The 26,995-nt window shown below is 45.3% G+C and overlaps 1 protein-coding gene across 1 annotated transcript in view; it reads right to left on the minus strand.

Moving 5' to 3' along the window:
- ACOXL (acyl-CoA oxidase like) overlaps positions 1-26,995 on the minus strand; it is a 230,536-nt gene that overhangs the window by 64,383 nt on the left and 139,158 nt on the right. The window contains 2 exon segments of the mRNA XM_029058162.2: positions 8,378-8,489; positions 15,306-15,415. Coding sequence (XP_028913995.2) covers positions 8,378-8,489; positions 15,306-15,415 — 222 coding nt within the window.

Below are 26,995 nucleotides of genomic sequence, written 5' to 3' on the forward strand. Positions count from 1 at the left end.
TCACCCTGGCTTGCTCCCTTTACTTATCACTCCCCTCCCAGCCCCACAAAGAGAGGCTTGGGAGCAATGAAGAGAGCGACGTGGACAGCGTAGGGGAAGAGAGCAGGAAATAACATGGCCTAGTGGATTCAGCACGGGCCTGGGAGTCAGAAGGACCTGGGTTCTGATCCTGCCTCTGCCATTTGTCTGCTGTGTGACCTTGAGCAAATCACTTCACTTCTCGGGGCTTCAGTTACCTCATCTGGAAAATGGGCATTAAAACTGTGAGCCCCAGCTACGACACGGATTGGGTCTAACAGCATTAGACTGTAGCCACCCAGAGCTCAGTAAGTGCCTGGAACATAGTAAGTGCTTAACAAATACCATTAAAAAAAAAGAGCAGGAAGGGAAGGCGGGGAGAGATGAAGTCGACGGAGGGCGGTTGTCAGCAACGAAAGGGGGCTTCGGTTGTGGAAAATTTTGCAAAGGGCAAACAAATACAGAGAACTCAGGAACTCCAGACCAAAAAACAAGAAAAGAGTATTCAAATTCAGAGTAATGGCAACCTGTTCCACTGCAGTCTGTTTCTTGGGATTTCCCCAAACGCAAACCCTAATGACCTTTAAGACCCCAAAAGCGATTCTCCTTACCCTCTTCGGTCTCTGGCTTCCTCACGGTCCAGGAAGCTGAAGCATCTCTCCTTGAGAGGGGAGTAAGCGCGCCCTGCCCATAATGGTGATGTTCTACCCTTTGCAAATCAATCTATGGTAGATAATAATAATGATGATGGTATTTGCTAAGCGCTTTTTATGTGCCAGGCACTGTACTAAGCACTGGGGTGGATAGAAGCAAATCACACTGGCCACAGCTCATGGGGGCCCACAGTCTCAATGCCCATTTTACAGATGAGGTAACTGAGGCCCAGAGAAGTGAAGTGACTTGCGCCAGGTCAGACAGCAGACAAAGTGACGGAGCCAGGATTAGAACCCATGACCTTCTGACTCCCAGGCCCAGGCTTTATCTATCCTCTACACTATGCTGCTTCTCACGCAGCTGAGGTAGATGCAGTGTATACAAGCTAATCGGGTTGGACCCAGTCCCTGTCCCACACAGGGGGCTCACAGTCTTCATCCCCATTTTACGGATACGGTAACTGAGGCAACAGAGGAAGGAAGTGACTTACCCAAGGTCAAACGGAAGACAAATGGCAGAGGCAGAATTCTAACCCAGGTCCATCTGACGCTCAGGCCCGGGCTCTTTCCGTTCCTAACCAAATCCCTCAAAGAGATTGCACACACCTATTGCTTCTGCTTCCTCTCCTCCAGCGCCCTTCTTGATCCACCACAATCCAGTTTCCCCTTCTCACCCTAAGCTCGTTGTGGGAAGGATATGTGACTTACCAACTCCGTTGTATGCTCTTGACCGCTTAGTACAGTGCCCTGCATACACTAAGCACTCAAAAAATAGCACTGAATGAATGATTCAGTCCACTGAACCTACCATCTCCAATGACCTCTTCCTTTCCAGCTTGGATGGACTCTCACTGTCTTCATCCTCCTTGACCCTTTGCCTGCCTGTGACATAGTGGACCCCTCCCTTTTTTTATGGTATTTTCTTAAGCGCTTGTTATGTGCCAGGCACTGTAGTAAGCGCTGGGTTAGATACAAACAATCAGGTTGGCCACAGTTCCTTCCCCACATGGGGCCTCACAGTTTAAGTTGGAGAGAGTAGTATTTAACTCCCATCTTACCGAAGGGGCAGCTGAGGAACAGAGAAGTGAAGTGACTTGCCCACTGTAACACAGCAGACAAGTGGCGGAGCTGGAATCATCTTCACCTTCATCATCGAAGATATTTTTTGAGTGCCTACTGAATGCAAAGCACTGACCTAAACGCTTGAGAGAGTTCAACAGAAGTCTTAATGTGCTATAACAAAAGGACCATCAAACAATCAATCGATCGTAATTATTGAGCATTTACTGTGTGCAGAGCACTGTATTAAGCGCTTGGGAGGGTACGATATAACAGTCTAGATAGACATGTTCCCTGTCCACACAAGCCTACAGTCCAGAGGGGGAGACAGACATTAATATAAATAAATTACAGATAGGTATATAAGTGCTGTGGAACTGAGGGAGGTGTGAATAAAAGGAGCAAATCCAAGTACAAGGGCGAAACAGGAGGGAGTGGGAGAAGAAGAAATGAGGGTTTAGTCGGGGAAGGCCTCTTGGAGGAGGTGTGCCTTCACTAGGTCTTTGAAGGAGCGCATCGGACCATTTTCTTCCTCTAAACTCTTTTCCAGGCCCTTTCTCAATCAATTAATCAGTCAATCGATTCTATTTATTGAGCACTTACTGTGTCCAGACCACTATACTAAGCCTTTGGGAGAGTACAGTACAACATAGTTGGTAGACATGTTCCCTGGCACAATAAGCTTACAGTCCAGACGGGGGAGAAAGTCATTAATATAAATTAATATAATTATGGATACGGACATAAGTGCCGTGGGGATGGAGGAGGGGTGAATGAAAGGAGCAAATCAGGGGGATGGGGAAGGGCGTGGGAGAGAGGAAATGAGGGTTTAGTCAGGGAAGGCCTCTTGGAGGAGAGGTACCGTCAGTAAGGCTTTGAAGGGGGGCATGGAATCTTTTTTTATGTTGTTCCAAGCCTTTTCGCCAGCCCACCACCGAACAGAGTTTAGTTCTTAGATCCTGGAATATCCACTTGATTTCGATTCCGAGCGACCTCCTATCTTCCCATTGTCCATTGAAACCTAGAGACTATCAGACACTCCTTACTTACTGGCCTCCCGGCAGGCCACAGGCCCAGGGGCGCCACGAACGATTCAGACAATGAGGCAAATCTCTGTGTAACTCAGGAAATGTCCTTCAGCCGTCGGAAATCAGCCTGGGTCCTCGAGGGGGCTCGGTACTAGAGGAGGGCTTAAATTCTGCCTTCATTTTCACAACAATCTAAATGTCAAAGGCTTCTCAAGTCAAATGGAGAGGGAGAATTAGTCAATCATTTATTGAGCGCTCAGTATATGCAGAACACTGTACTAAGCACTTGGGAGAGTACAAGTTAAGGAGTCACATTTCCTTACCGTAGTGAGTGTACGGTCTAGACGGGGAGACAGACATGAATATAAATAAATACATTTCAGATATGGACATAAGTGCTATAGGGCTGGGAGAAGGGATGAATAAAGGAAGAAAGTCACGGTGACGCAGGAGGGCGTGGAAGAAAAGGAAGAGAGGGCCTAGTCAGGGAAGGCCTCTTGGAGGAGTTGCGCCTTTAGAAAAGCTTTTAAGAGGGAAGAGTAACTGTCTGTTGGATCTGAGGAGGGAGGGTGTTCCAGGCCAGAGGCAGGATGTGGGCGAGAGGTCAGCGGCGAGATAGACGAGGTACAGGGAGAAGGTTAGCATTAGAGAAGCAGCGTGGCTCAGTGGAAAGAGCCCGGGCTTGGGAGTCAGAGGTCATGGGTTCGAATCCCAGCTCTGCCACTTGGCAGCTGTGTGACTGTGGGCAAGTCACTTCACTTCTCTGTGCCCCAGTGACCTCATCTGTAAAATGGGGATGAAGACTGTGAGCCTCAGGTGGGACAACCTGATCACCCTGTATCTCCCCCAGCGCTTACAACAGTGCTCGGCACAGAGTAAGCGCCTAACAAATACCAACATTATCATTAGAGGACCAAAGTGTGCAGGTTGGGTGAGGAAGGAGTGATCGAGTGCCTTAAAGCTGATGGTAAGGAGTTTCTGTTTGACGTGTAAAGGAGTCTTCAGGCCCCTTTAAACAGCCCTCTTCAAACACCAGGGAGGGGCAGAGAAACCCTTTCTAGCCCCACAGCACATATCTGTAATATCCGTAACGTATTTATTTCTATTCATGCCTGTCTCCCCCTCTAGACTTTGAGCTCGCTGTGGGGAGGGAATGTATCTGTTATATTGTTGTAGTGGCCTTTCCCAAGAGCTTAATACAGCACTCTGCACACAGTAAGGGCTCAATAATTACAACTGATTGACCGACTGAACTTGATTGACTGACTTGACTTCCTTGGTAGTCAAGGAAGAGGAGGAGAAGACATCTCAGGCAGATCTTCTAACCTGACCTTAACCCTCTCCCTTTCTTACACCTTCCCAAAGAAGCAGTGTGGCACCAGTGGAAAAAGCCCAGGGCTGAGAATCAGAGCACCTGGGTTCTAATCCCAGCTCGGTCAATTGCCTGCTGCGTCCCCTTGGGTAAGTCACTTCACTTCTGTCACCTGGGGTAAGTCACTTCGCTTCTCAGTGCCTCAGTTTCCTCAACCGTTATATAGGGACTCAATCCCTGTTCTCCCTCCTACTTGGACTGTGAGCCCCGTGTGGGACAGGGACTGTATCCAACCTGATTAACTTTGACCTACTCCAGCACTTAGACCTGTGTTTGGCAGATAGTAAGTGCTTAACAACTATGATTTTAAAAAGTCACTTGAGAACCCAGGGGACCGAATTCTTGGAATTTAGTTACAAGAAAAGGTTTAAGGTCTGCAGTAACCCTTGAGCAACTACACCGCTGGGCTATAAATCGAAATATCTTTGACAGAGGATCCCAGAACCAAGAAGGACAGAGATTTTAAACTTCTGAAAATTTAGCTTTCCAACAAAAGTACACATCTGAGTCTTTGAGCAGAAAACATTTACAATCATAAGGAGAAAATGTCGCTACTTCAGGATGCTTAATGAGGGTTCTTAATGCACTAAGAGCAATACGGAAAATTTGAGTCAGCAGACAGACATATAAAATGAGAAATCAGCATGTAGTGTAAACTAAAGTGGGGAGAGGAAGAAGGAAGGGAGGCAGTGATGAGGCTCAAACAGTTGTTTACTACATGAAATAGTCTCCACATTGTCTTTGATTTTGACCGTTAGAAACTGTCTAGGCCTATAAAGTTTTTTTTATTAGTCTTAAGCTTAGTGCCGGTATTACATTAACAACTGGTGACAACTACATAATGACTCAGCAGCCTGCAATTCTGAAAATAAACAGCATTTAGGGAAAAGCAAGAGCAACAGATGCCACTTTCTACTTGATAGTTAAATTCTTACCCTCTGGCTAAGGAAACTACCTATGGCCATGGCCAGCGAGACACAGAATTAGGCAAACGAATAGCAGAAATCAGAGTTCTTCAAAAGAGGATGTGTCCAGGTCACACTCAGTCTCTCTGCTAGCTGGAGACGATGAGCATCTTGGGTATTTGTAAATGAAAAAGCTAAACTGACTCAAGTGTTGCTGAGTTAGGAAGCTTCCTGTGGCTATGGGGCTTGGGGAGGTGGGCAAGGAGTCTTTCAATCAGACAATCGATGGAATTTAACAAGCGAGAGAAGGAGGGAGGCCTAGTGGTTTAGAGCATGGACCTGGGAGTCAGAAGTACCTGGGTTCTAATCCTTGTTCCGCCACTTAGCCACTGTGTGACCTCGAGCAAGTCACTTCACTCGTCTGTGCCTCCGTTACCTCATCTGTAAGATGGCGATTAAGACTGTGAGCCGCATGTGGGTCAGGGACTGTGTCCAATCTGATGTGCTTGCATTCACCTCAGCGCTTAGAACAGTCCTGTCACATAGCAAGTGCTTAATATATACCATAAAAAGTGTTTGCCGTGTGCAGAGCACTGGGCTTGGGAGAGTACAGTATAACAGAGTTCTCTAACCACAAGAAGCTTATAGTCTAGAGGAGGAGGCACACATAAAAATAGTTTATAGAAAGGGGAAGTGGCAGAATATAAGGACGTAAGTGCTGTGGAACTGAGGATGGGGTGAATAAAAGATGCTTAAAAGATACACATCCAAATGGAGAGGCGATAGGCACAGAAAGTCTATGGGCTTTAGGAGTCAGAGACCTGGGTTCTAACCCCGGCTCCGCCACTTGTCTACTGTGTGACTTTGGGCAAGTCACTTCACTTCTCTGGACCTCAGTTCCCCCCCATCTGTAAAATGGGGATTTAGACTGCGCGCCCCATGTGAGACCTAGCCCAGTGCTTCGTGTCTAGCACACAGAGAGCATTTAACAAATATGCTGTAAGAGATATTATAGAAAAAGAAAGAAAGAAGGAAGAGGAAGGAGGGGAAATGAGGCCTTAGTTGGGGGAAGCCTTCTCGCTGACTTCCCTGCCATCCCTCTCTATTCAATCGCATTTTTTGAGTGCTTATTCTCTAGTAGTAGTTGGGATAATAGTTGTAGAAGTAGGAGTAGAATAGTAGTAATAGCATATATGTGGGAATTAATTAACTCTCAGTAGGGCTTTGAAGAGGGGAAGAGAGTTAGTTAGTCTGGGAGGCCTTCCCAGACTAAACCCCCCTTTCCCTCTGCTCCTCCTCCCCTCCCCATTCCCTCCCCCCCGCCCTCTGCTCTTCCCCTTCCCCTCCCCTCAGCACTGTGCTCATTTATATATATTATTTATTACCCTATTTATTTTGTTAATGAGGTGCATATCTCCATGATTCTGTTTATCTTGATGATGAGTTCTTGTTTTGTTTTGTTCTGTTTTGTTTTGCTGTCTCCCCCGTTTAGAGTGGGAACCCATTACTGGGCAGGGATTATCTCTCTCTGTTGCCGAATTGTACGTTCCAAGCGCTTAGTACAGTGCTCTGCACACAGTAAGCAGTCAATAAATACTATTGAATGAATGGCTGTATGAATGAATAAATGAAGACACAGTCACTGATCCTGAGGGGGTTCAAAATCAGGCCCCAAGGGACAATTCTGACACTTCATCTTAATCACTCTCAATGAGCGCTATTCATTAAAACCATCATGGACACAGACTCTTTAGAAAGCAAGTTGAACAGACCTGCTTCCCAAGAGTTCACCACCTCAAAGAGACAAGATTGGAAAGCTACTTGACACCCTACTGGTTTTCCTGAATCCCCGAGCTTCTGAATCCATCGATAGCCTTTCCTAAGTGCCTCCTACATGCAGAGAGCTGCATTAAGCGCTTGGAGAAACGTAACAGACGTAAACTTTTACTCTTCTCCCACACCCTTCTGTGTCGCTCATTACTTGCTCTCTCTGTTTACCCCCCCCCCCAGCCCCACAACACTTATGTCCATATCTGTCATTTATTTATTTCTGTTAATGGCTGTCTCCCCAAATCAAGACTGTAAACTCACGGTGGCAGGAAATGTGTCTGTTCAAGAGCTTAGTACGGTGCTCAGCACACAGTAAGGGTAATAAATTGGATTGAATAAATGAATGAAAGAATGAATAAAGGCACACACTCCGTCCCCAAGGAGCTTTCAGTCTAATGAGGGAGAGAGACACAAAATCATTGTTGGCTCCGGATGAAAAGAGAAGGGAACAGTGGGTGGTTAACAAATTAACTTGTACTGACCCTATCGCTAAGGACAGCGTCTCCCCTTCTAGACTGTAAGCTTGGTATGGGCAAGAAACGTGACTGCGAATTCTGTTACACTGTACTCTCCCAAGAGCTTAATACAATGTTCTTCACACAGTAAGCACTCAATTAATCTACACTGTAAGCTTGTCTCTAGACTGTAAACTTGTTGTGGGCAGGGAATGTGTCTCTTTAGTGTTATAGTGTAGTCTCCTAAGTGCTTTGCACACAGTAAGTGCTCAGTAAATATGATAGAACGATTGAATGAACCAATACCACTGATTGATTAACTGGCACAAAGTAAGCGCTTAACAAATACCATTAAAATGGATAATCAATCATATTTATTGAGCACTTCCTGTGTGCAGAGCTCTGTATTAAGCGCTTGGGAGAAGACAATATAAATTGAGTTAGTGGACACGTTCCCTGCCCACAACGAGGATAGGCGGATAAATAAGTGTCTAAGTGTACTCTCCCAAGAGCTTAGTAATAATAATAATAATAAAAATAATAACTGTGGCAACTGTTAAGTGCTTACTGTGTGCTAGGCACTACAGTGCCTGGAGTGGGTACAAGCAAATCGGGTTAGACGCAGTCCCTGTACCACGTGGGGCTCAGAGTCTTAATCTCCATTTTTCAGATGAGGTAACTGGGGCCTAGAGAAGTGAAATGACCTGCTCAGGTCACACAGCAGACAAGTGGCGAATCCCACATAAGAACCCAGGTCCTTCTGATTCCGAGGCCCGTGTTCTATCCATTGGGCTAGGCTGTGCTCTCCTCACGGTAAGCACTCAATAAATACAACTGGTTGATGAACAGAGTACGTAAACCAATTGTACCAGAATTCTATGGATGACTTTTGAATGCAGAAGTGGAGAAGTATTGAAAGTGTCCAAATAATTGATTCTTAAACAATAAATTACCACCCGGGTTAACTGGTTCTTTACTATACCTTGGCAGAATATTCCACTATCAAGAAACTTAGTCGAGAGGAAAATGGTAACAAATAATGGATTGATGTCTTTACCTTGTAGTAAATCCGGGCTGCCAAACCACGTTGAAGAACCCTTTCCCGGAAACACACTGCTTTCAGCAGAAAGGTCAGATTACCAACTGTGTCCAGGTTAAATGCCAAAAAACTAAAGGAAAAATGCACAAAAGGTGTTATTTATTACTTTTACACCCTGGCAGATTTCATCAAGAGGAAATGGTCTTAAATTGCAGGAAGAGAGTTTTGTGTTGAAACTTTCAGATATTTAAAGAAGAGTTTTCTGATAGTGGGATACTTACTGGACATGGGACAGGAATAGCAAAAGGGAATTATGTCACTTCCATTTTAAGGGATCTTTAAGAATAGCTTAAAGACAAAATCTTGAGCACAGTCCCCAAAAAGACACACAAACACACAAACACACAGACACTCCTCGCTACCTCCCTAAGCGGAAAGAGCACTCAGAAGCTTGGGTGCTAATCCTGGCTCCGCCACATACCTGATGAGTGACCTTGGTCATGTCACTTCACTTCTTTCTTGGCTCATCTGTAAAGTGGAGATTAAATAATACCTGTCCTCCCTCCTACTTAGGCTGGGAGCCCCATGTGGGACATGGACTGTGTCCAAACTGATTATCTCACATCTGACCCAGCGCTTAGTACAGTGCTTGGCATAAAGTAAACACTTGATGAATGCTATTATTTTTATTTTAGTATTTAAAACATTTATCTGGCCACATAAATCATGACATCACCATCAGTGATTCTATCAATGATAATAATGTTGACAAGGAAGAAGATTAATAATTTTAAGAATGGTACTTTTTAAGCGCTCACTCTGTGTCAAGCACTGTTTTAAGAGCTGGGTTAGATACAACCTAATCATGTTGGATACAGTCCCCCTCCCACGAGGGGGCTCACAGTCTCAATCCCCATTTTACAGATGATGTAACTGAGGCCCAGAGTAGCAAAGTGACTTGCCTAAGGTCACACAGCAGACAAGTGGTGGAACTGGGATTAGAACCCATGACCTTCTGGTTCCCAGGCCCGGGGCTGTATCCATTAGGCCATGCTGATTCCTCTGCATCACCCGAAATAGCTTCCTTTTCATAGTTATGTACAAATCTCCCCACTCCTCAGAAATCTCCAGTGATTGATTGATTGTCCATCCATCTCTGCATCAAAAGGAAAGTTCATATAATTGATTTTAGGGCTCTCAATCATCTCTCCCCCTCCTACTTAGAGAAGTGGCGTGTCCTAGTGGAAAGAGTATGGGCCTGGGAGTCGGGGAATCGGTTCTCATTCCAGCTCTGCCACGTATCTTCTGGGTGACCTTGGACAAGTCACTTCGCTTCTCTGTGCCTCAATTACCCCATCTGTAAAATGGAGATTGAATCCTACTCCCTCCTACTTAGAGTGTGAGCCCCACGTGGGTCAGGGACTATGTTCTTGATTCTATTTATCGTGATTATGTTGTCTTGTTTTTATCCGTCTGTCTCCCCCAATTAGACTGTAAGCCCGTCAATGGGCCGGGATTGTCTCTATCTGTTGCCGAATTGTCCATTCCAAGCGCTTAGTACAGTGCTCTGCACATAGTAAGCGCTCAATAAATACTCTTGAATGAATGAAAGTTCAACTTGATTTACTTGTATCTATGCCAGAGGTGAGAACAGTGCTTAGCACATAGAAAGCGCTTAACAATAATAATAATAATAATGTTGGTATTTGTTAAGTGCTTACTATGTGCAGAGCACTGTTCTAAGCACTGGGGGAGATACAGGGTAATCAGGTTGTCCCTTGTGAGACTCACAGTCTTCATCCCCATTTTACAGATGAGGTCCCTGAGGCACAGAGAAGTGAAGTGACTCGCCCACAGTCACACAGCTGACAAGTGGCAGAGCCGGGATTCAAACCCATGACCTCTGACTCCGAAGCCCGGGCTCTTTCCACTGAGCCACTCTGCTTCTCATAGAACAATTACTATAATACATACGAGTGTGTGTATACATAGTCTCACACATCTCCCATTACATCCCACACACTTTGCTCCTCTAATAGCATCCTATTCACCGTATCTCGATCTCGTCTCTCTCGTTACGGGCATCTTGCTCACGCCATACCTCCAGCCTGGAACTCCCTCCCCCTACATATCCGACAGACCACCACCCTCCCTCCCCATTCTTCAAAACCCTACTAACATGACACCTCCTCCAAGAAGACTTCCCTGATTAGCCTCTCATTTCCCCTCCCTTTTCACCTTCTCTTCTGCATGATGTACAAACTCGGATCTGAACTCCTTGCGCACTCTGATACTCTCCCATCACCTGCCCTGCCGCACTGTCCTTATACACCGCGACTTCTCCTGTCTGAAATGTATTTTAATGTCTGTCTTCCCTTCGACTGTTAGGTTCTTGAGAGTAGTGATTATGCCTACCCATCCTCCCTGTTGTATTCTCCCAAGAGCCTAGTACAGCACTCTCCCCACCGAAAACGCTCCATAAATACCACTGGCAATCTGCTTGGTTTTCCCTCCTTAACATACTGTAAACATCCTGGACAATTTTTACATCAACACCTAATTTAAATGCTTTAAGTCACTTCAGTTGGATTTTCAGAATTTTTCTATCTGACCATTTGTCCTTCTCTTTTCTTCATCTCTCACTGGATTATCAGATTTTATTATTTGAGCCACCTCAGCCACATCCTGGATATAATCTTCCGTATAACTTTAGCTATTGTGTTTCCCATCGATTGCAGACTTAATGAGTCATCGCCAACAATCTAACGTACTATAATGGTTTAATTCCTTTTTGTCCATTCCAGGAGTGTTTTCCTCATAGCCTCATTTCTTATTCCATTCACGGCTTAATCGCCAATAAAGGAATCTGCTGGCGTTCCAAATAGCGTCTACACATTTTAGCACTTAGAGGAGTTGGAAAAGTTTCATCTTCAGTCCGATATCGCACATGAAATGTGAATCTTCCAATGGTGTCATTGTCCATTGCTAAATCTTTTATTTGCTGTAACATTTATTTCTTTTAATGTCTGTCTCCCTGTCTAGACTGTAAGCTCATTGAGGGCAGGGACTGTATCTATTTATTGTTACAGTGTACTCCCCCGAGTGCTTAGTACAGTGCTCCGCACACAATATGCACTCAATACATAGGATAGAATAAATAACCCTGAAATCTCTGGATTTTGTGGCAAGGAAGTATCTACAAACTTTGCTGTATTGTGCTCTCCCAAGTGGTTAGTACACTGCTTTGCACACAGTAAGTGCTCAGTAAATAGCTTTGATTGATTACTATTAGTCCTTTTAGGCTGGGAGATCAAAGCCTTTAAAAATATTCCCGCAGTGTATATTATTGCAACTGTAGGATTCTCTTCTAGATTTAGTTCAAGGGCATTTAGGATCAAATCAAACTCCTGTATAAAACATCTCTGGTAATGAATATTTACAATCCATATTAAAATCTTTAGTCTCTTTTAGTTGTTCCATAATAAACCTGCATACATTTTCTCCTTCTCTTGGAAACATTATCCAACCCTGGATTCACCATCACTGTCTTTTCCTGGTTCCCCTCTTATCTCTCTGGAAGCTAATTTTCAGTCTCTTTCACGGGCTCTTCCTCTGCCTTCCAATCCCTAACTATGGGGGTCCCTCCAGGTTCAGTTCTTGGTCCCTTTCTATTCTCCATCTACACCCACTCCCTTGGAGAACTCATTCACAACCATGGCTTCGACTACCACCTCTGTGCAGATGATTCCCAAATCTACATCTCCAGTCCTGATCTCTCTCTTTCTCGGCAGACTCGCACTGTCTCCTGAATTCAGGACATCTCTACTTGGATGTTCCACCGACGCCTCAAACTAAACATGTCCCAAAGAAAACTCCTTCCCTTCCCACCCAAACCCTGACCTCCCCCAACTTTCTTGTCACTGTAGACAGCACCGCCATCCTTCCCGTCTCCCAAGCCCATAACCTTGGCGTTATCCTTGACCCATCACTCTCATGCAACTCACGTATTCAACCTGTCACCAAATCCTGTTGGTTTAACCCTCATGACATCGCTAAAACTGCCCTTTCTTCTCCATCCGACCTGCTACCATGTTAATCCAAGCACTTATCCTACCCTGCCTTGAAGATTGCATCAACCTCCTCGCTGACCTCCCAGCCTCCTGTCTCTCCCCACTCTAGTCCATATCTCACTCTGCTGCCTGGATCATTTTTCCGGAAAAACGTTCAGGCCACGTTTCCCCACTCCTCAGGATGCTCCAGCGGTTGCTCATCCACCTCTGCATCAAACAGAAACTCTTCACCAACAGCTTTAAAGTACTCAATCACCTTGCCCCCTCCTACCTCACCTTCCTGATTTCCTACTACAACCCAGCCCGCACACTTTGCTCTTCTAATGCCAACCTACTCACCGTACCTCAGTCTCGTCTATCTCACCTCCGACCTCTCGCCCACATCCTGCCTCTGGCTCGTCCCCCCTCTTCATATCTGACAGATGATCATTCCTCCCACCTTCAAAGTCTGATCGAAGGCACATCTCCAAGAGGCCTTCCCCTACTAAACCCTCATTTCCTCTTCTCCCTCTCCCTTCTGCATAATAGTAATAATAATAATTACGGTATTTGTTAAGCGCTTACTATGTGCCAGGCACTGTTCTAAGCGCTGGGGTGGATAAAACCAAATCAGGTTGGACACGGTCCCTGTCTCACGTGGGGCTCACAGTTTCAATCCCCATTTTACAGATGAGGTAACTGAGGCCCAGAGAAGTAAAGTGGCTTGACCAAGGTCACACAGCAGACAAGTGGCGGAGCCGGGATTAGAACCCATGACCTTCTGGCTCCTGACCCGTGCTCTAGCCACTACGCCATGCTTCTTCTTCTTCTGCATCACCCTTGCACTTGGATTTGCATGTTTTATTCACCCCTCCCTCAGCCCCACAGCCCTTAGGTACATTTCCATCATTTATTTATTTATATTAATAGCTGTCCCCCCTTCTGGACCATAAACTCATTGGCAGCAGGGAATGTGTCTATCAATTCTGTTATAGTATACTCACTTAAGTGCTTAGTACAGTGCTCTACACACAGTAAGGTTTCAATAAATATGATTAATGATTGATTTTTTATGGTATTTGTTAAGTGCTTACTATGTGTCAAACACTGTTCTAAGCGCTAGGGTAGATACAGGTGAATTAGGTTGGACACAGTCCCTGTCCTAAAGAGGGCTCACAGTCCAGGTAGGAGGAAGAACAGGAGAACTAAGGCGCAGAGAGCCTAAGTGACTTGCACTGTACTAAGCACTGGGGTAACTACAAGCTAATCAGGTTGTACACAGTCCCTGTCCCATATGGGGCTCAAAGTCTTCATCTCCATTTTACAGATGAGGTAACTGAGGCACAGAGAAGTCAAGTGACTTGTCCAAGGTCACCAAGCAAGCAATTGGCAGAGGGATTCGAACCCATGTCCTCTGACTCCAGGCCCATGCTCTTTCCATTAGGCCATGCTGCTTCTCACTCACCAGTCTCTTTCCTATTTCCAACACTTTCCCGGCACCATTTTATTTGTCTTCACCCATAATCAAACCAGTTATTACACATTACAGTCATGAGAAGCAGCATCATCTAGTAGGTAGAGCTTGGGCCTGGGAGTCAGAAGGACCTGGGTTCTAATCCCAGTTCTGCCACTTGTCTGCTATGTGACCCTGGGCAAGTCACTTCACTTCTCTGGGCCTCAGTTACCTCATCTGGAAAATGGGGATGAAGACCGTAAGCCCCACGTGGGGCAGGGACTGTCTCCAACCCGATTAACTTGTACCTACCCCAGTGATCAGTACAGTTCCTGGCACACAGTAAGTGCTTAACAAATACCATAAAAAAAAGAACTACCTATATTAAATAGCAGGCAATTTTTATACACTGAATGATTCTACAAATGATTAAGGCTCCGGCTTTCTTCTTCTACTGCTGCTGTGCTGACCCCGCACAATTCTATCTCTGGAGCTTGCTTAAAGGTGTACACTCCTTACAGATCATCATCATCATCATCAATGCTATGTATTGAGCGCTTAATGTGTGCCGAGCGCTGTCCTGAGTGCTTGGAAGAATACCATACAACAAAATGAGCTTACAGATAGACATGCGTACATCCAATTATTAAGCTAAAATATTTAAGTGCTTTCTATTCGCCAAGCAATGTACTGAGCACTGTGGTAGATACAAGATAATTAGGTTGGAGATAATAATAATAATAATGATGGTTTTGTTAAGCGCTTAATTGTGTACCAGGCACTGTACTAAGCGCTGGGGTGGATACAAGCAGATTGGTGTCCCTGTCCCACATGGGGCTCGCAGTCTAAAGACAAGGGAGAAAAGAAATTGAATTCCCATTTTACAGAAGTTAACTGACTTGCCCAAGGTCACTAATCAAGGCAAGAAAAGTGTCTACCAACTCTCTAGGGCTTAGTGCAATGCTCTACACATGGTAAGCATTCAATAAGTAGCACTGATTGATTGACAAGTGCCAGAGTCAGGAATTTTTTTTAGTAGCATTTGTTAAGCACTTTCTTTGTTCCGAGCACTGTACTAAGAGCTGGGGTAGATACAAGGTAATCAGGTTGGACACGGTCCATGTCCCACCTGGGGCTCCCAGTGTTCATCCCCATTTTCCAGAGGAGGGAAATGAGGCACAGAGGAAGTGAAGTGACTTGCCTAAGGTCACACAGCAAACAATTGATAGAGCCAGGCTCAGACTCCCTAGGCACGTGCTCTATCCATTTGGCCACACTACTTTCCGGCCTTCCTAGGGAACAATTCCTAGTCCTACCCAAACCTCCCCATCACTTTCTTTCAGACGTCCAAGCAAAACATCTCCCGAGTTCCATCTGGAGACCGAACCGTCCTTCCTGCAGCCCATGGCTCGAAATTCAAACTCTGCGCCCAAACCGTACTCACCTCGTTCTCCAACCGTCCCTCAGAGACTCTGCCCAGCTTCGAAGGAGGCCAAAAAGCGGTCGTTCCTCATTTTGCTCGGTAGACTGAGTCAGCAGCTCTCGGACGACCACCTGCGTGAAGAGTTTTCATTTCAAATAATCACTTCTCACTGTCCTCTTCTGGTTCTCCTCCTATCTCTCTGGATGCCCATTCTTAGTCTCTTTCTCGGCCTTCTCCTGGGCCTCCCGCCCTCTAATTGTGCGCTTAGTTCTGGGTCCCCTTCGATTTTTCATCTACACCCACTCCCTTGAAGAACTCATTCACTCCCACGGCTTCAACTACCATAGCTCTGTGGATGACACCCAAATCTACATCTCCAGCCTTCATCTTTCTCTCCTTCTCTGCAGTGTCACATTTCCTCCTGCCTTCAGGACATCTCTACTTGGGCATCCCGAGGACACCTCAAACTTAACTCATCCAAAACAGAATTCTTAATCTTCCCACCCAAACCCTGTCAGCTCCCTTGGGCAAGTCACTTCACTTCTCTGTACCTCCTTTCCTTCACCTGTAAAATGGGATTTAAACCCTACCCCAAGTGTCCAACCTGATTATCCTGTATCTAATCCAGCGCTTCGCACAAAGTGCTTAACAAGTACCCTAATTATTGTTAGTACTACCTCTAAAGCAACCTCCTTTGCTGCCTTTCTGGTTTTTTTTAGGGTATTTGGTAGGAGCTTCCTAGGTGCCAGGCACTGTACTAAACACTAAGGTAGATACAAGATAATCAGGTGGACACAGTCCATGTCCCACTTGGGGATCAGAGTCTTCACCCTCATCTAAAGATGGGGGAACTAAGCCACAGAGAAGTGAAGTGACTTGCCCAAGGTCGCAGAGCAGACAAGCAGTGGAGCCGGGATTAGAACCCATGACCTTCTGACTCCCAGGCCCATACTCTATCCACTAAGCCATGCTTTCCCAATGGTTTGTCTTTGCCCTGCAAGAATCTGCTTCGTATTTTCTTTGGAAGATCTTCCATAGAAAGGGGTGAACTTTTTCATTTCTGTGGGATGAAATTTAGAAATTAACTACGTCCACTTATCTTCCACAGAGAGGAATCTTTATTCCCCAGCATTTAGTTCAGTGCTCTGTACACAGCAAGCGCTTAATAAAAATCATCAACCCAATGACAGATTTAGATTCCAAGAACGATTATTACATTTTTAGTTTGAACAGAAAACAGACAACCCAGGAAGGGGTCTAACTTTGGTTATTGACACCCCTCTAGACTGTAAACTCATTGTGAGCAGGCAATATACTGGTATATTGCTGTGTTGTACTCTCCCAAGTGCTTAGTACAGTGACCTGCAATGAGGAAGGGCTCAATAAGACAGGGAATGTGTCTGTTACACGGTTATACTGTACTGTCTCAAGCACTTAGTACAGTGTTCTGCACCCAGTAAGCGCTTAATAAATACCATTGAATGAATGGTCATCCCCCCCTCCCAGCCCCACAGCACTTACGGACATATCTGTCCTTTTACTTATTTATGTTAATGTCTTTCTCCCGCTCTATACCGTAAGCTCATTGTCAGCAGGGAATATGTCCATTCTATTGTTCTATTGTAATGATAATAATAATGATAATGGTATTTGTTAAGAGCTTACTATGTGCCAGGCACTGTACTAAGTGTTGGGGTGGATACAAGCAAATTGGATTGGACACAGTCCCTGTCCCGTATAGGGGCTCACAGCCTCAATCCCCATTTTACAGATGAGGTAACTGAGGCACCGAGAAGTGCCTTAAACCCTCCCAAGTGCTCAGTACAGTGCCACGCGCTCAGTAAGCGCTCAATAAATACGACTGACCGAACGAATGAAGGAATGAATCTTGAAAAACTGCCTCTGAACCTGTAACAGCCAAGGTCTGCTGATCCCCTCAGACTTCCGAGAATCTGGGCTGAGGTGACAGCTGTGGTCAGGCCCCCTGCCCCGCCTGCCCCCACAGAGAGGTGGGTGTTTCAGCACGATGGAATGTAGAGCTGACACATTTGAAAAGAAAACACCCAAAAGGAAAAGTTGTTGCTCTGAGAACCTCAGTGTTGGTTTTGTCCCACTCTGGGCGAAGCTCCGAGCCTCCCAAAGTTGGACACTAGAGTGATTTCAAGTCACTAGGAAATGCGGTGCTAACAAAGGGAAGTGGTGTGACTTAATAATGATAATAATAATTATGGCTTTTGTTAAGGGCTTGCTTTGTGTCCAGCACTGTACTAAGTGCTAGGGTGGATGCCGGCTCTGCCACTTGTCAGCTGTGTGACTGTGGGCAAGTCACTTAACTTCTCTGTGCCTCAGTTACCTCATCTGTAAAATGGGGATTAAGACTGTGACCCTCATGTGGGACAATCTGATTAGCCTGTATTTATCCCCAGTGCTTAGAACAGTGCTCTGCATATGGTGAGTGCTTAACAAATACCAACATTATTATTATTACAAGCAAACTGGGCTGGACGCAGTCCTTGTCCCCTGTAGGGCTCATAGTTTCAATCCCCACTTTACGGATGAGGTAACCGAGGCACAGAGAAGTGAAGTGACTTGCCCGAGGTCCCACAGTGGACAAGTGGTGGAGCTGGGATTACAACCCATGACATTCTAACTCCCAGGCCTGTGTCCTATCCACTTTGAGCATGCTTCTCAAAGAGCATGCTTAGACTTAGTATAGAGAGCATGGGCCTGGGAGTCAGAGGACCTGGGTTCTTAAACCAGCTCTGTCACGTATACGCGGCGTGACCTTGAGCAACTGTAAAATAGGGATTAAATCTCAGTACAGTGCTCTGCACATAGTAAGCGCTCAATAAATACTAAATACTATTGAAATCCTACTACCTCCTGCTTAGACTGTGAGCTCCATATGGGACCTGACTAGCTCGTATCTACCCCAGCGCTTAGTACCATTCTTGGCACATAGTAAGCGCTTAACAAATACTATAATTAGTAGAGGAAGCCGTGGGAGTCATAGAAGGGCTCTTTACTCTGGGAAAGGCTTGAGGTACCATTCTTGGCACATAGTAAGCGTTTAACAAATACTACAATTAGTAGAGGAAGCCGTGGGAGTCATAGTAGGGTTCTTTACTCTGGGAAAGGCTTGAATAGGTTTCAAGGCCATGGGAAATAAGTCTCTCCCGACTCCATTTCAATATTGAGAAGCTGTGACTCTTGTAATTCAATTAAAAGGCTATTCATTTTTTAATGGCATCAAGTGGTGTGGAAGAACAACGGTCAAGGTCCTGCATTTGTCCACCTTTCTCTCCCCCTTCCCTCTGCCTAGGCCTGCTTGACCACTCTGGGTGTGCCCGATGGGTTGATTGACTCCAGATTTGGTTACTTGATTCAATCAAGTGAAGCCCAGTAGTTTGATTAAACCAAACTACCAGGTTAGCTGATTTACTAAAAGCCAAGCCCAGTTATTTGATCGAATCAAATAACTTGGCCATAAATTTGACTCAATATTAAGTCAAATTGAGTAACCAAACGATCAGTCAAGCACATTACAACATGGTAAAACCACGCCTTTGAACCAATCAAGCCCCTGACCCAACTTATCACCTTATCAAAGAAGATCGGGGACTAAACAGAAAATGCCCCAGGAACTCACTGCTTTCTACCCTGAAATATTTCTCTTATTATATTGTTCTGATCATTATGAATACTTTGCTAATGGCATATAAAGAATCTCTGTTTTGCTTGAAGTTGAGCTGGCCTTGACTAGTTGGGGAATCTCTGCCGCTCTCCCAATACTAGAGCCGGATAAAGCTCTAGTAGTAATAAAACTTGTCTCTGACATACCTTTTTCTGAACACAACTTTTTCTGTAAAGTTTTTCTTCCACCGTGCTTACTATGTGTCGAACACTGTTTTAAACGCTGGAGTAGGTACAAGTGAATGAGGTCAGACACCCGGCCAGCATGGGGCTCACAGAATCAAACCTTCACAGGAACAACCGGCCAAGCACGATGAAAGAATACAAACCAAATCTATCCCGGATCTACCATTCCACATTCCAAGGGCCCGCTTTGTCTTTATAGATCAAAAAGCATTAAGGAAAAGAAACATGTCAAATTTTACCTGAAGCATAACGACATTGTCCCCTTCGAAAGTTGCGAACACATCTGAGTCGCACTTTAAACTGGAGATTCTGTTTTCCATCAGGTAACCCTTCAGCAAAATGAAAAAAAAAAAAAACAGGCCATCATTTAAAGTCACTGAAATGCTATCCCCCAAAAATAGTTTTGAAAATTTTTTTATACAACTATTCTTTTAGGTTTTATAGGCGGATGCTTTTATTCTCCTTCTCCTCTCACTATTTGAAAATGATTTGTGTCTGTCTTCTCCCTTTAGACTGCAAGCTCCTCAAAGTTAGAGACTATGCCTTAGCTCAATAAACGCTTAACACAGTACAACGGATACCACTGATCAATTGATACATGTCTTTTGTTTTTACTACATTCTCCCAGGCACACCAACTGACAACGATCTAGATAACTTTCTCTTCCAGAAACAGTAATTTCCAGGAAGTGATTTTTCGGTCAGTTAATAGTATTTATTGAGCACCTAATCGGTCAATTGGTAGCATTTATTGAGTGCTTACTGTGTATTAATTGAGGGCAGAGCACTCTATTCTACCCCTGGGAGAGAGGTCAGAGATAAATCTCTGTCCTCAAACTGTTGTGAGCAGGTAAAATGTGCCTGTCATATTGTTATGTTGTACTGTCCCAAGCGCTGAGTACAGTGCTCTGCACCCAGTAAGCGCTCAATAAGTATGACTGACCGACTCCAGGTGCATACAAATCTAACGGGAGGGCAGGCTCAAAATAATTTGACCAGAGGAGGAAGAAGAGAATGAGAAGGTGGGTAGGTGAACAAGGAAGTGCTGAAAGAGCCAACGACATAAATCAATATTTTCCTTGGACTTTGTTTTCCCGTTGAAATCGCGGCTCTCGTTTTTCCCCCGTGAAAGCGTAATTAGAAACTCGGGTCAATCATTTCCATTCTAGAGGTTGGCCCAAGCTCCACGGATGTTTTGCAAGGGAGTGTACACTTTACACCTGTTGGGCTTCTTGCCCGTCATGGAGAGCAGCATCTGAGATGAGTTCTAAGCCAAGGAGCTCTCCAACTTCTAACAGTTCTCAGTAATGTTACTAAAAAGGAAAGAAAGAGGGGGGGAAAGCCACACAGAACTTGGATTACACAACCTACCCATAACGTCATTTTCAACCTCCTCTATCAATCAATCGAGTGCTTACTGTGTTCAGGGCACTATACTAAGCAATATAGACCTATATAGCACTGGCCTGGGAGTCGGACGGACTTGGCTTTTAACCCTGGCTCCTCCACTTGTCTGGTGTGTGACTTTGTGGAAATCACTTCACTTCTCATCTGGAAAATGGGGATTGAGACCATGAGCCCCATGTGAGAGAGGGACTGTTTTTATCCCGATCGTTCCTCCTTCTAGACTGTAAGCCCCGTGTGGGCAGGGATTGTCTCTATTGCTGAATTATACTTTCCAAGGGCTTCGTACAATGCTCTGCACCTAATAAGCACTCAATAAATATGATTGATTGAATGAATTATTTGCTTGTATCCAACCCCAGTGCTAAGTAGAGTGCCTGGCACATAGTAGGTGCTTAACAAACACCATAAAATATATTCATTTAAGATTCAATTTTCTTAAGGATTAATAGTAATGGTGGTGTTTTCCTGAGGAGGAGAAAAGCTAAGCATGGCTGAGGCTGAGATGATGGACAATGGAACATTCTGCACGGATCAGTTTTCTACAAAAACGTTCAGGCCATGCTTTTCCGCCCTTCAAGAACCTCCCGTGGTTGCTCATCCACCTCCGCATCGAACAGAAACTCCTCACCGTCGGTTAAACCACTCAGTAACCTTGGCTCCACCTATGTCACTTCACTGCTCTCCTACTGCTACAAAGCCCTCACACTTTGCCCCTGTAATGCCATCCTACTCACTATGCCTCGATCTCATCTATCTCAGTGCCGACCTCTGCACATAGTAAGCACTCAATAAATACGACTGATTGATTGATTGATTGATTGATGGTGGAAGGAGGGAGTCCTTGCAGGAAGAAAGATGTAGTTATGAGATGTAAGGAAGGATCGGTTAGTACCTGGAGTCTGGACTGGGAGGGACATAGAATAATAATAAGGATAATTATGGTATTTATTAATCACTCACTGTGTGCCAGGCACTGGACTAAGTACTGGGGTTGGATACAAGCAAATTGGGATGGACACAGTCCCCGTCCCACATATGGCTCAGATGAGGCAACTGAGGCACAGAGAACGAAATGACTTGCCCAAAGTCACACCGCAAACAAGCAGCAGAGCCACGGTTAGAACCCATGACCTTCTGATTCCCAGGCCCGTGCTCTATCCACTGTGCCATGCTGCTTCTCCGACCGTGAATGATGAATGGGCTGAATATCTTTGGCCTGAGAGAACTTGTACCTGACCCCAGCTCTGCTCTGACCTGAAATGAACCCACTGAGGCCACGACCAAGATGGGAACATCTGTTTATTTATGGGTTATCCATTTACCTCATGGCTATCTTGTTTTCACCATTTGAACCTACGTTCTTACTCCTCTCCCAATTGTCTATTTGGCAGTTGGTGTCCCGTCTTCACCCACATTCGATTTTTTTTTTTAATGGTATTTGTTAAGTGCTTATTATGTGCCAGACACTATACTAATCAGCCTAGTGTGTGGAATAGTGGATAGAGCATGAGCCTGGGAGTCAGAAGGTCATGGCTTCTAATCCTGGCTCTGCCATTTGTAAGCTGTGTGACTTTGGGCAAGTCACTTCACTACTCTGGGCTTCAGTTATCTCATCTGTAAAATGGGAATTGAGACCGTGAGCCCTACATAGGACAGGGACTGTGTCCACCTCGATTTGCCTGTACCTACCCCAGCGCTTAGTACAGCTCCTGGCACACAGTAAGAGCTTAACAAATACCAATATTCTTATTATTATTATTATTAAGCACTGGGGTAGATACAAGCTAATCAGGTTGGACGCAGTTCATGTCCTATATGGGGCTCACAGTCATAATAATCCCCATTTACATATCTCCCCTAAAAAAACTCTCCCCAAAAACCCATGGATCCCTCCAATTATCATCCCATCTCACTCCTACCATTCCTCTCCAAACTCCCGAAGCAAGTTGTCTACACCTGCTGTCTCAAGTTCCTCTCTTCCAGTTCTCTTCTTGACTCCTTCCAATCTGGCTTCTGACCCCTTCAATCCACAGAAACCAACTTCTCAGAGGTCACCAGTGATCTCCTTCTTGCCAAATCCAATGGCCTCTACTCCATCCTAATCCTCCTCCACTTCTCAGCTGCCTGTGACACTGAGGATCACCCCCTTCTTCTGGAAACATTATCCAACCTCAGCTTCACTGACACTGTCCTCTCCTGGTTCTCCTCTTATCTGTCTGGTCGTTCATTCTCTGTCTTTTCCACGGGCTCCTCCTCTGCCTCCCACCCCCATACTGTGGGGGTCCCTCAAGGTTCAGTTCTGAGTTCCCTTCTATTCTCCTATCTACATCCACTCCCTTGGAGGACTCATTCACTCCCATGGTTTCAACTACCACCTCTGTGCGGATGATTCCCAAATCTACATCTCTAGTCCTAATCCCTCTCCCTCGCTGCAGGCTCAAGGCATTTTTACTTGGATGTCCTTCTGTCACCTCAAACTTAACATGCCAAAACCAGAATTTCTCATCTTCCCACCCAAACCCTTTTCTCCCCCGACTTTCTCATCACTGTAGATAGCACCACCATCCTTCCTGTCTCAAAAGCCCATAACCTTGGTGTTATCCTTCACTCCGCTCTCTCATCCAACCCACGTATTCAATCCGTCACTAAACCTTGTCTGTCCCGCCTCCACAACATCCCTAAAATCACAACATAGCCAAAATCTCCTCTTTCCTCTCTATCTAAACTGTAACCACGATAATCCAATCACTCAGCCTATCCCACTTGACTACTGTATCATCCTCCTTGCTGACCTTCCTGTTTCTTATCTTCCCCCTCTCCGGTCCATTCGTACTTCACTCGGCTGCCCAAATCATATTTTCTAAAAAAAATTCATTTTGCACGGTCCCACTTCTCAAGAACCTCCAGTGGTTGCCCATCCACCTCCTTACTGAACAGAAACTTCTCAAAAAGCCCTCAATCAGCATGCCCCTCCTACCTTACCTCAATGATTTCTTACTACAGTTCAGTCCACGCACTTTCTTCCTCTAATGACAACTTACTAACTGAACCCTGATCATGTCTATCACACCGCCAACCCTTTGATTATGTCTGTTTCTATCTGTTTCCGATTTGTACATTCCAAGCGCTTAGTACAGTGCTCTGCACATAGTAAGCACTCAATAAATGCTATTGAATGAATACGATTGAATTAATGAATGAATATGTCTCTGACCTGGAACTCCCTCTCCCTCCATAAATGACAGAACACCACTCTCCCTACCTTCAAAGCCCTCCTAAAATCACATCTTCTTCCCTTACTTTACCCCTCCTCCCTTCTGCATCCCCTACGCACTTGGATCTGTACCTTTTAAGAACTTGATTTTCCCCCTTCCCTCAGCCTCACAGCACTTATATACACCTCCGTAATTCATTTATTTATATTCCTTTTTGTCTCCCCCTCTAGATTGTAAGCTGGGGCAGGGAACATTTCTACCAAATCTGTTGAATTGTACTCTTCCAAGAATTTAATACAGTACTTTGCTTACAGTAAGCACTCCATAAATAGCACCAAGTGTTTGAATGATTGATGTGAGTTTTATCAGGAATTCATCATATAAATAACACTACCAGGATGCCTTACCATCCAAAATTCATATATGAGTTGATGTCCTGGAGAGAAATAATAATAACTGTGGCATGTGTTAACTGCTTTCTCTGTGCAAAGCACTTGCTAAGAGCTGGGGTAGATACAAGATAATCATGTCCCCTCATGGAGTTCACAGTCTAAGTAAGAGTAAGAGGGTATTGAATCCCCATTTTACAGATGAGGGAATAGAAGCCCAGAGAAGTGAAAAATAATAATAATGATGATGATGATGACATTTGTTAAACACTTACTATGTGCCAGGCAGTGTACTAAGTGCTGGAAAAGTAACTTGCCCACGGCCACACAGCAGGCAAGTGGTAGAGTGGAATTAGAACCCAGGTCCTCTGACTCCCAGGTCCGTGTCCTTTCTGTAGGCCACAGCTGCTTATTGCAGAGTAGACAGCTTAGAGGAGAGAGTATACTCTCCTTACGTTTTATCACTGGTGTTTATTGAGCACTTACTTTGTGCAGAGCACTGCGCTAAGTGCTTGGGAGAGTACAGTATAACAGAGTCGCTAGGCACGTTCCCTCCTCACAACATGATAACACAAAGTTTTGCCCTCACCCCTCTTTCAAAAACATTTACTTCCCTCCCTGCCAAGCACAACACACCACGCGCTCTCCAGTTTCCGTTTAATTCCTCGAAGGCCCAGAATTGTCTCAGAAACAATCAGGAGAGGAAAAACTGGGATCGCGGCCTCAGAGATGTGAACTCAGCAGCAAATCCTGCCAAAACACACACGCTTCTCAGGTAACCGACAACTTGGAAAACGTCGGTGCCAATCGACCTAAAGTCTACTGCTTCCAATTCTCCTGAAATAGTTCCTCACAGTTCTTTGAGCTGAAGCTAGTGTTAATTTTCTGGGCGAAGCCTTTCCAAATCAGTCGCAGTGGCACAACAGTTGAATCGCCGGATTCGTTCATATACTGGGGGCGTGAGGGTCTCTAGGGAGAATCGATCGCTCAATCCATCAATCTTATTTATTGAGGGCTTACAGTGTGCACAGCAGTGTACTAAGCGCTTTGGGGAGTACAATGTAACGGAGTTGGTAGACATGTTTCCTGCCCACAGAGAGCTTACAGTCTAGAGGGGGAGACAGACATTAATAGAAATAAATAAATTACGGATATGGGCGTAAACGCTGTGTGGCTGGGGGTGGGGAGGTGTTGGGGAGAAGGCATGACTCTTCCACCCTCCGATAGTATCTCAGCAGCGAGCCAGCATTTCTTTCTAGATTATTCTGTGGGGAAGTATCCTAGTTGGAAAAGAAGCCAAATTGGCCCACATCGCATCTGATATTAAAGCTGAGAATGTTGCCTTAGCACACCCGTCTAATGCTTCCCTCACGTAAGTCATTTCCAATTTTCCCGGAGACAGGCCTATCCAGATTAATGGAGGCCGAATACGCTTCAGCCTGTGTTTTAGCAGCCCTAACAACATCTGACTGCTCCGTTAAGAGGATTTGATACTTTGGGGTACTTTCTGTCTCATTTGGGCACAGAGGGGTGGAGAGTTTTTGAGTTGGGGGTGTGTGCCTCAGGTATTTGCATTCTTGGACAAGTCTCCCGGTTGGCCCGGGATTCTGATGGACCACGGCATCCCAGAGGTGTTGGGAGGCTGGGAGGTGGTGAGCGGGGTGATTCCTCCACCCTCGTCCCGGACCAGGTTGGCACCCAGAGCTTGGAATCCTTGCCAGCAAGGAAGAGACCGGGACAAACATCCCAGTGGGCTAAGAGAAGCAGCGTGGTCTAGTGGAATGAGCACAGGCCTGGGAGTCAGAGGACACGGGTTCTAATCCCGGCTCTGCCACACACCTGCTGTGTGACCTTGGGCAAGGCTCAGTGGAAAGAGCCTGGGCTTCGGAATCAGAGGTCATGGGATCGACTCCCAGCTCTGCCACTTGTCAGCTGTGTGACTGTGGGCGAGTCACTTAACTTCTCTGTGCCTCAGTTACCTCATCTGTAAAATGGGGATTAACTGGGAGCCTCACGTGGGACAACCTGATGACCCTGTATCTCCCCCAGCGCTTAGAACGGTGCTCTGCACATAGTAAGCGCTTAACAAATACCAACATTATTATTATCTGTAAAATGGGGACTAAGACTGGCTCAGGTGACACAGGGACTGTGTCCAACCTGACTCTTTTGTATTTACCCCAGTGTTTGGCACATAGTATGCGCTTAGCAAATGCTATTATTATTATTATTACTTTTCTACTCACCCTAACCCCATCACCACAGCACTTAGAAGAATGACTGTGGTATTTGTTAAGCATTTACTATGTGCCACTCACCGTACTAAGCACTGGGGTAGATACAAGACAATCAGGTTGGACACAGTACCCATCTCACATGGGGCTCCCAGTCTAAAGAAGAGTGAGAACAGGTTTTGAATCCCCATTTTACAGATGAAGCAACTGGGGCACAGAGAAGTAAAGTGACCTGTCCAGGTCACACAGCAGGCAAGTGGCAGAGCCAGGATTAGAACCCAGGTCCTCTCACTCTCAGGCCCATGATCTTTCCACCAGGCCACACTGCTTCTCATGTACCTTATATACCTATACTCATACTCTGTCGCTTCCCTAATTAATAATTTATTTTAATATCTGTCTCCCCCACTAGACTGCAAACTCCTTTGGGGGCAGGGAAGGTGTAATACTACTAATAATAATTATGGTATTTGTTAAGCCCTTACTATGTGCCAAGCACTCTACTAAGCACTGGTGTGGATACAAGCAAATTGGGTTGGATACAGTCCCTATCCCATGTGGGGCTCACATTGTCACTCCCCATTTTAC

Source organism: Ornithorhynchus anatinus, chromosome 1 (assembly GCF_004115215.2).
Source record: "Ornithorhynchus anatinus isolate Pmale09 chromosome 1, mOrnAna1.pri.v4, whole genome shotgun sequence".
Taxonomy (NCBI): domain Eukaryota; kingdom Metazoa; phylum Chordata; class Mammalia; order Monotremata; family Ornithorhynchidae; genus Ornithorhynchus; species Ornithorhynchus anatinus.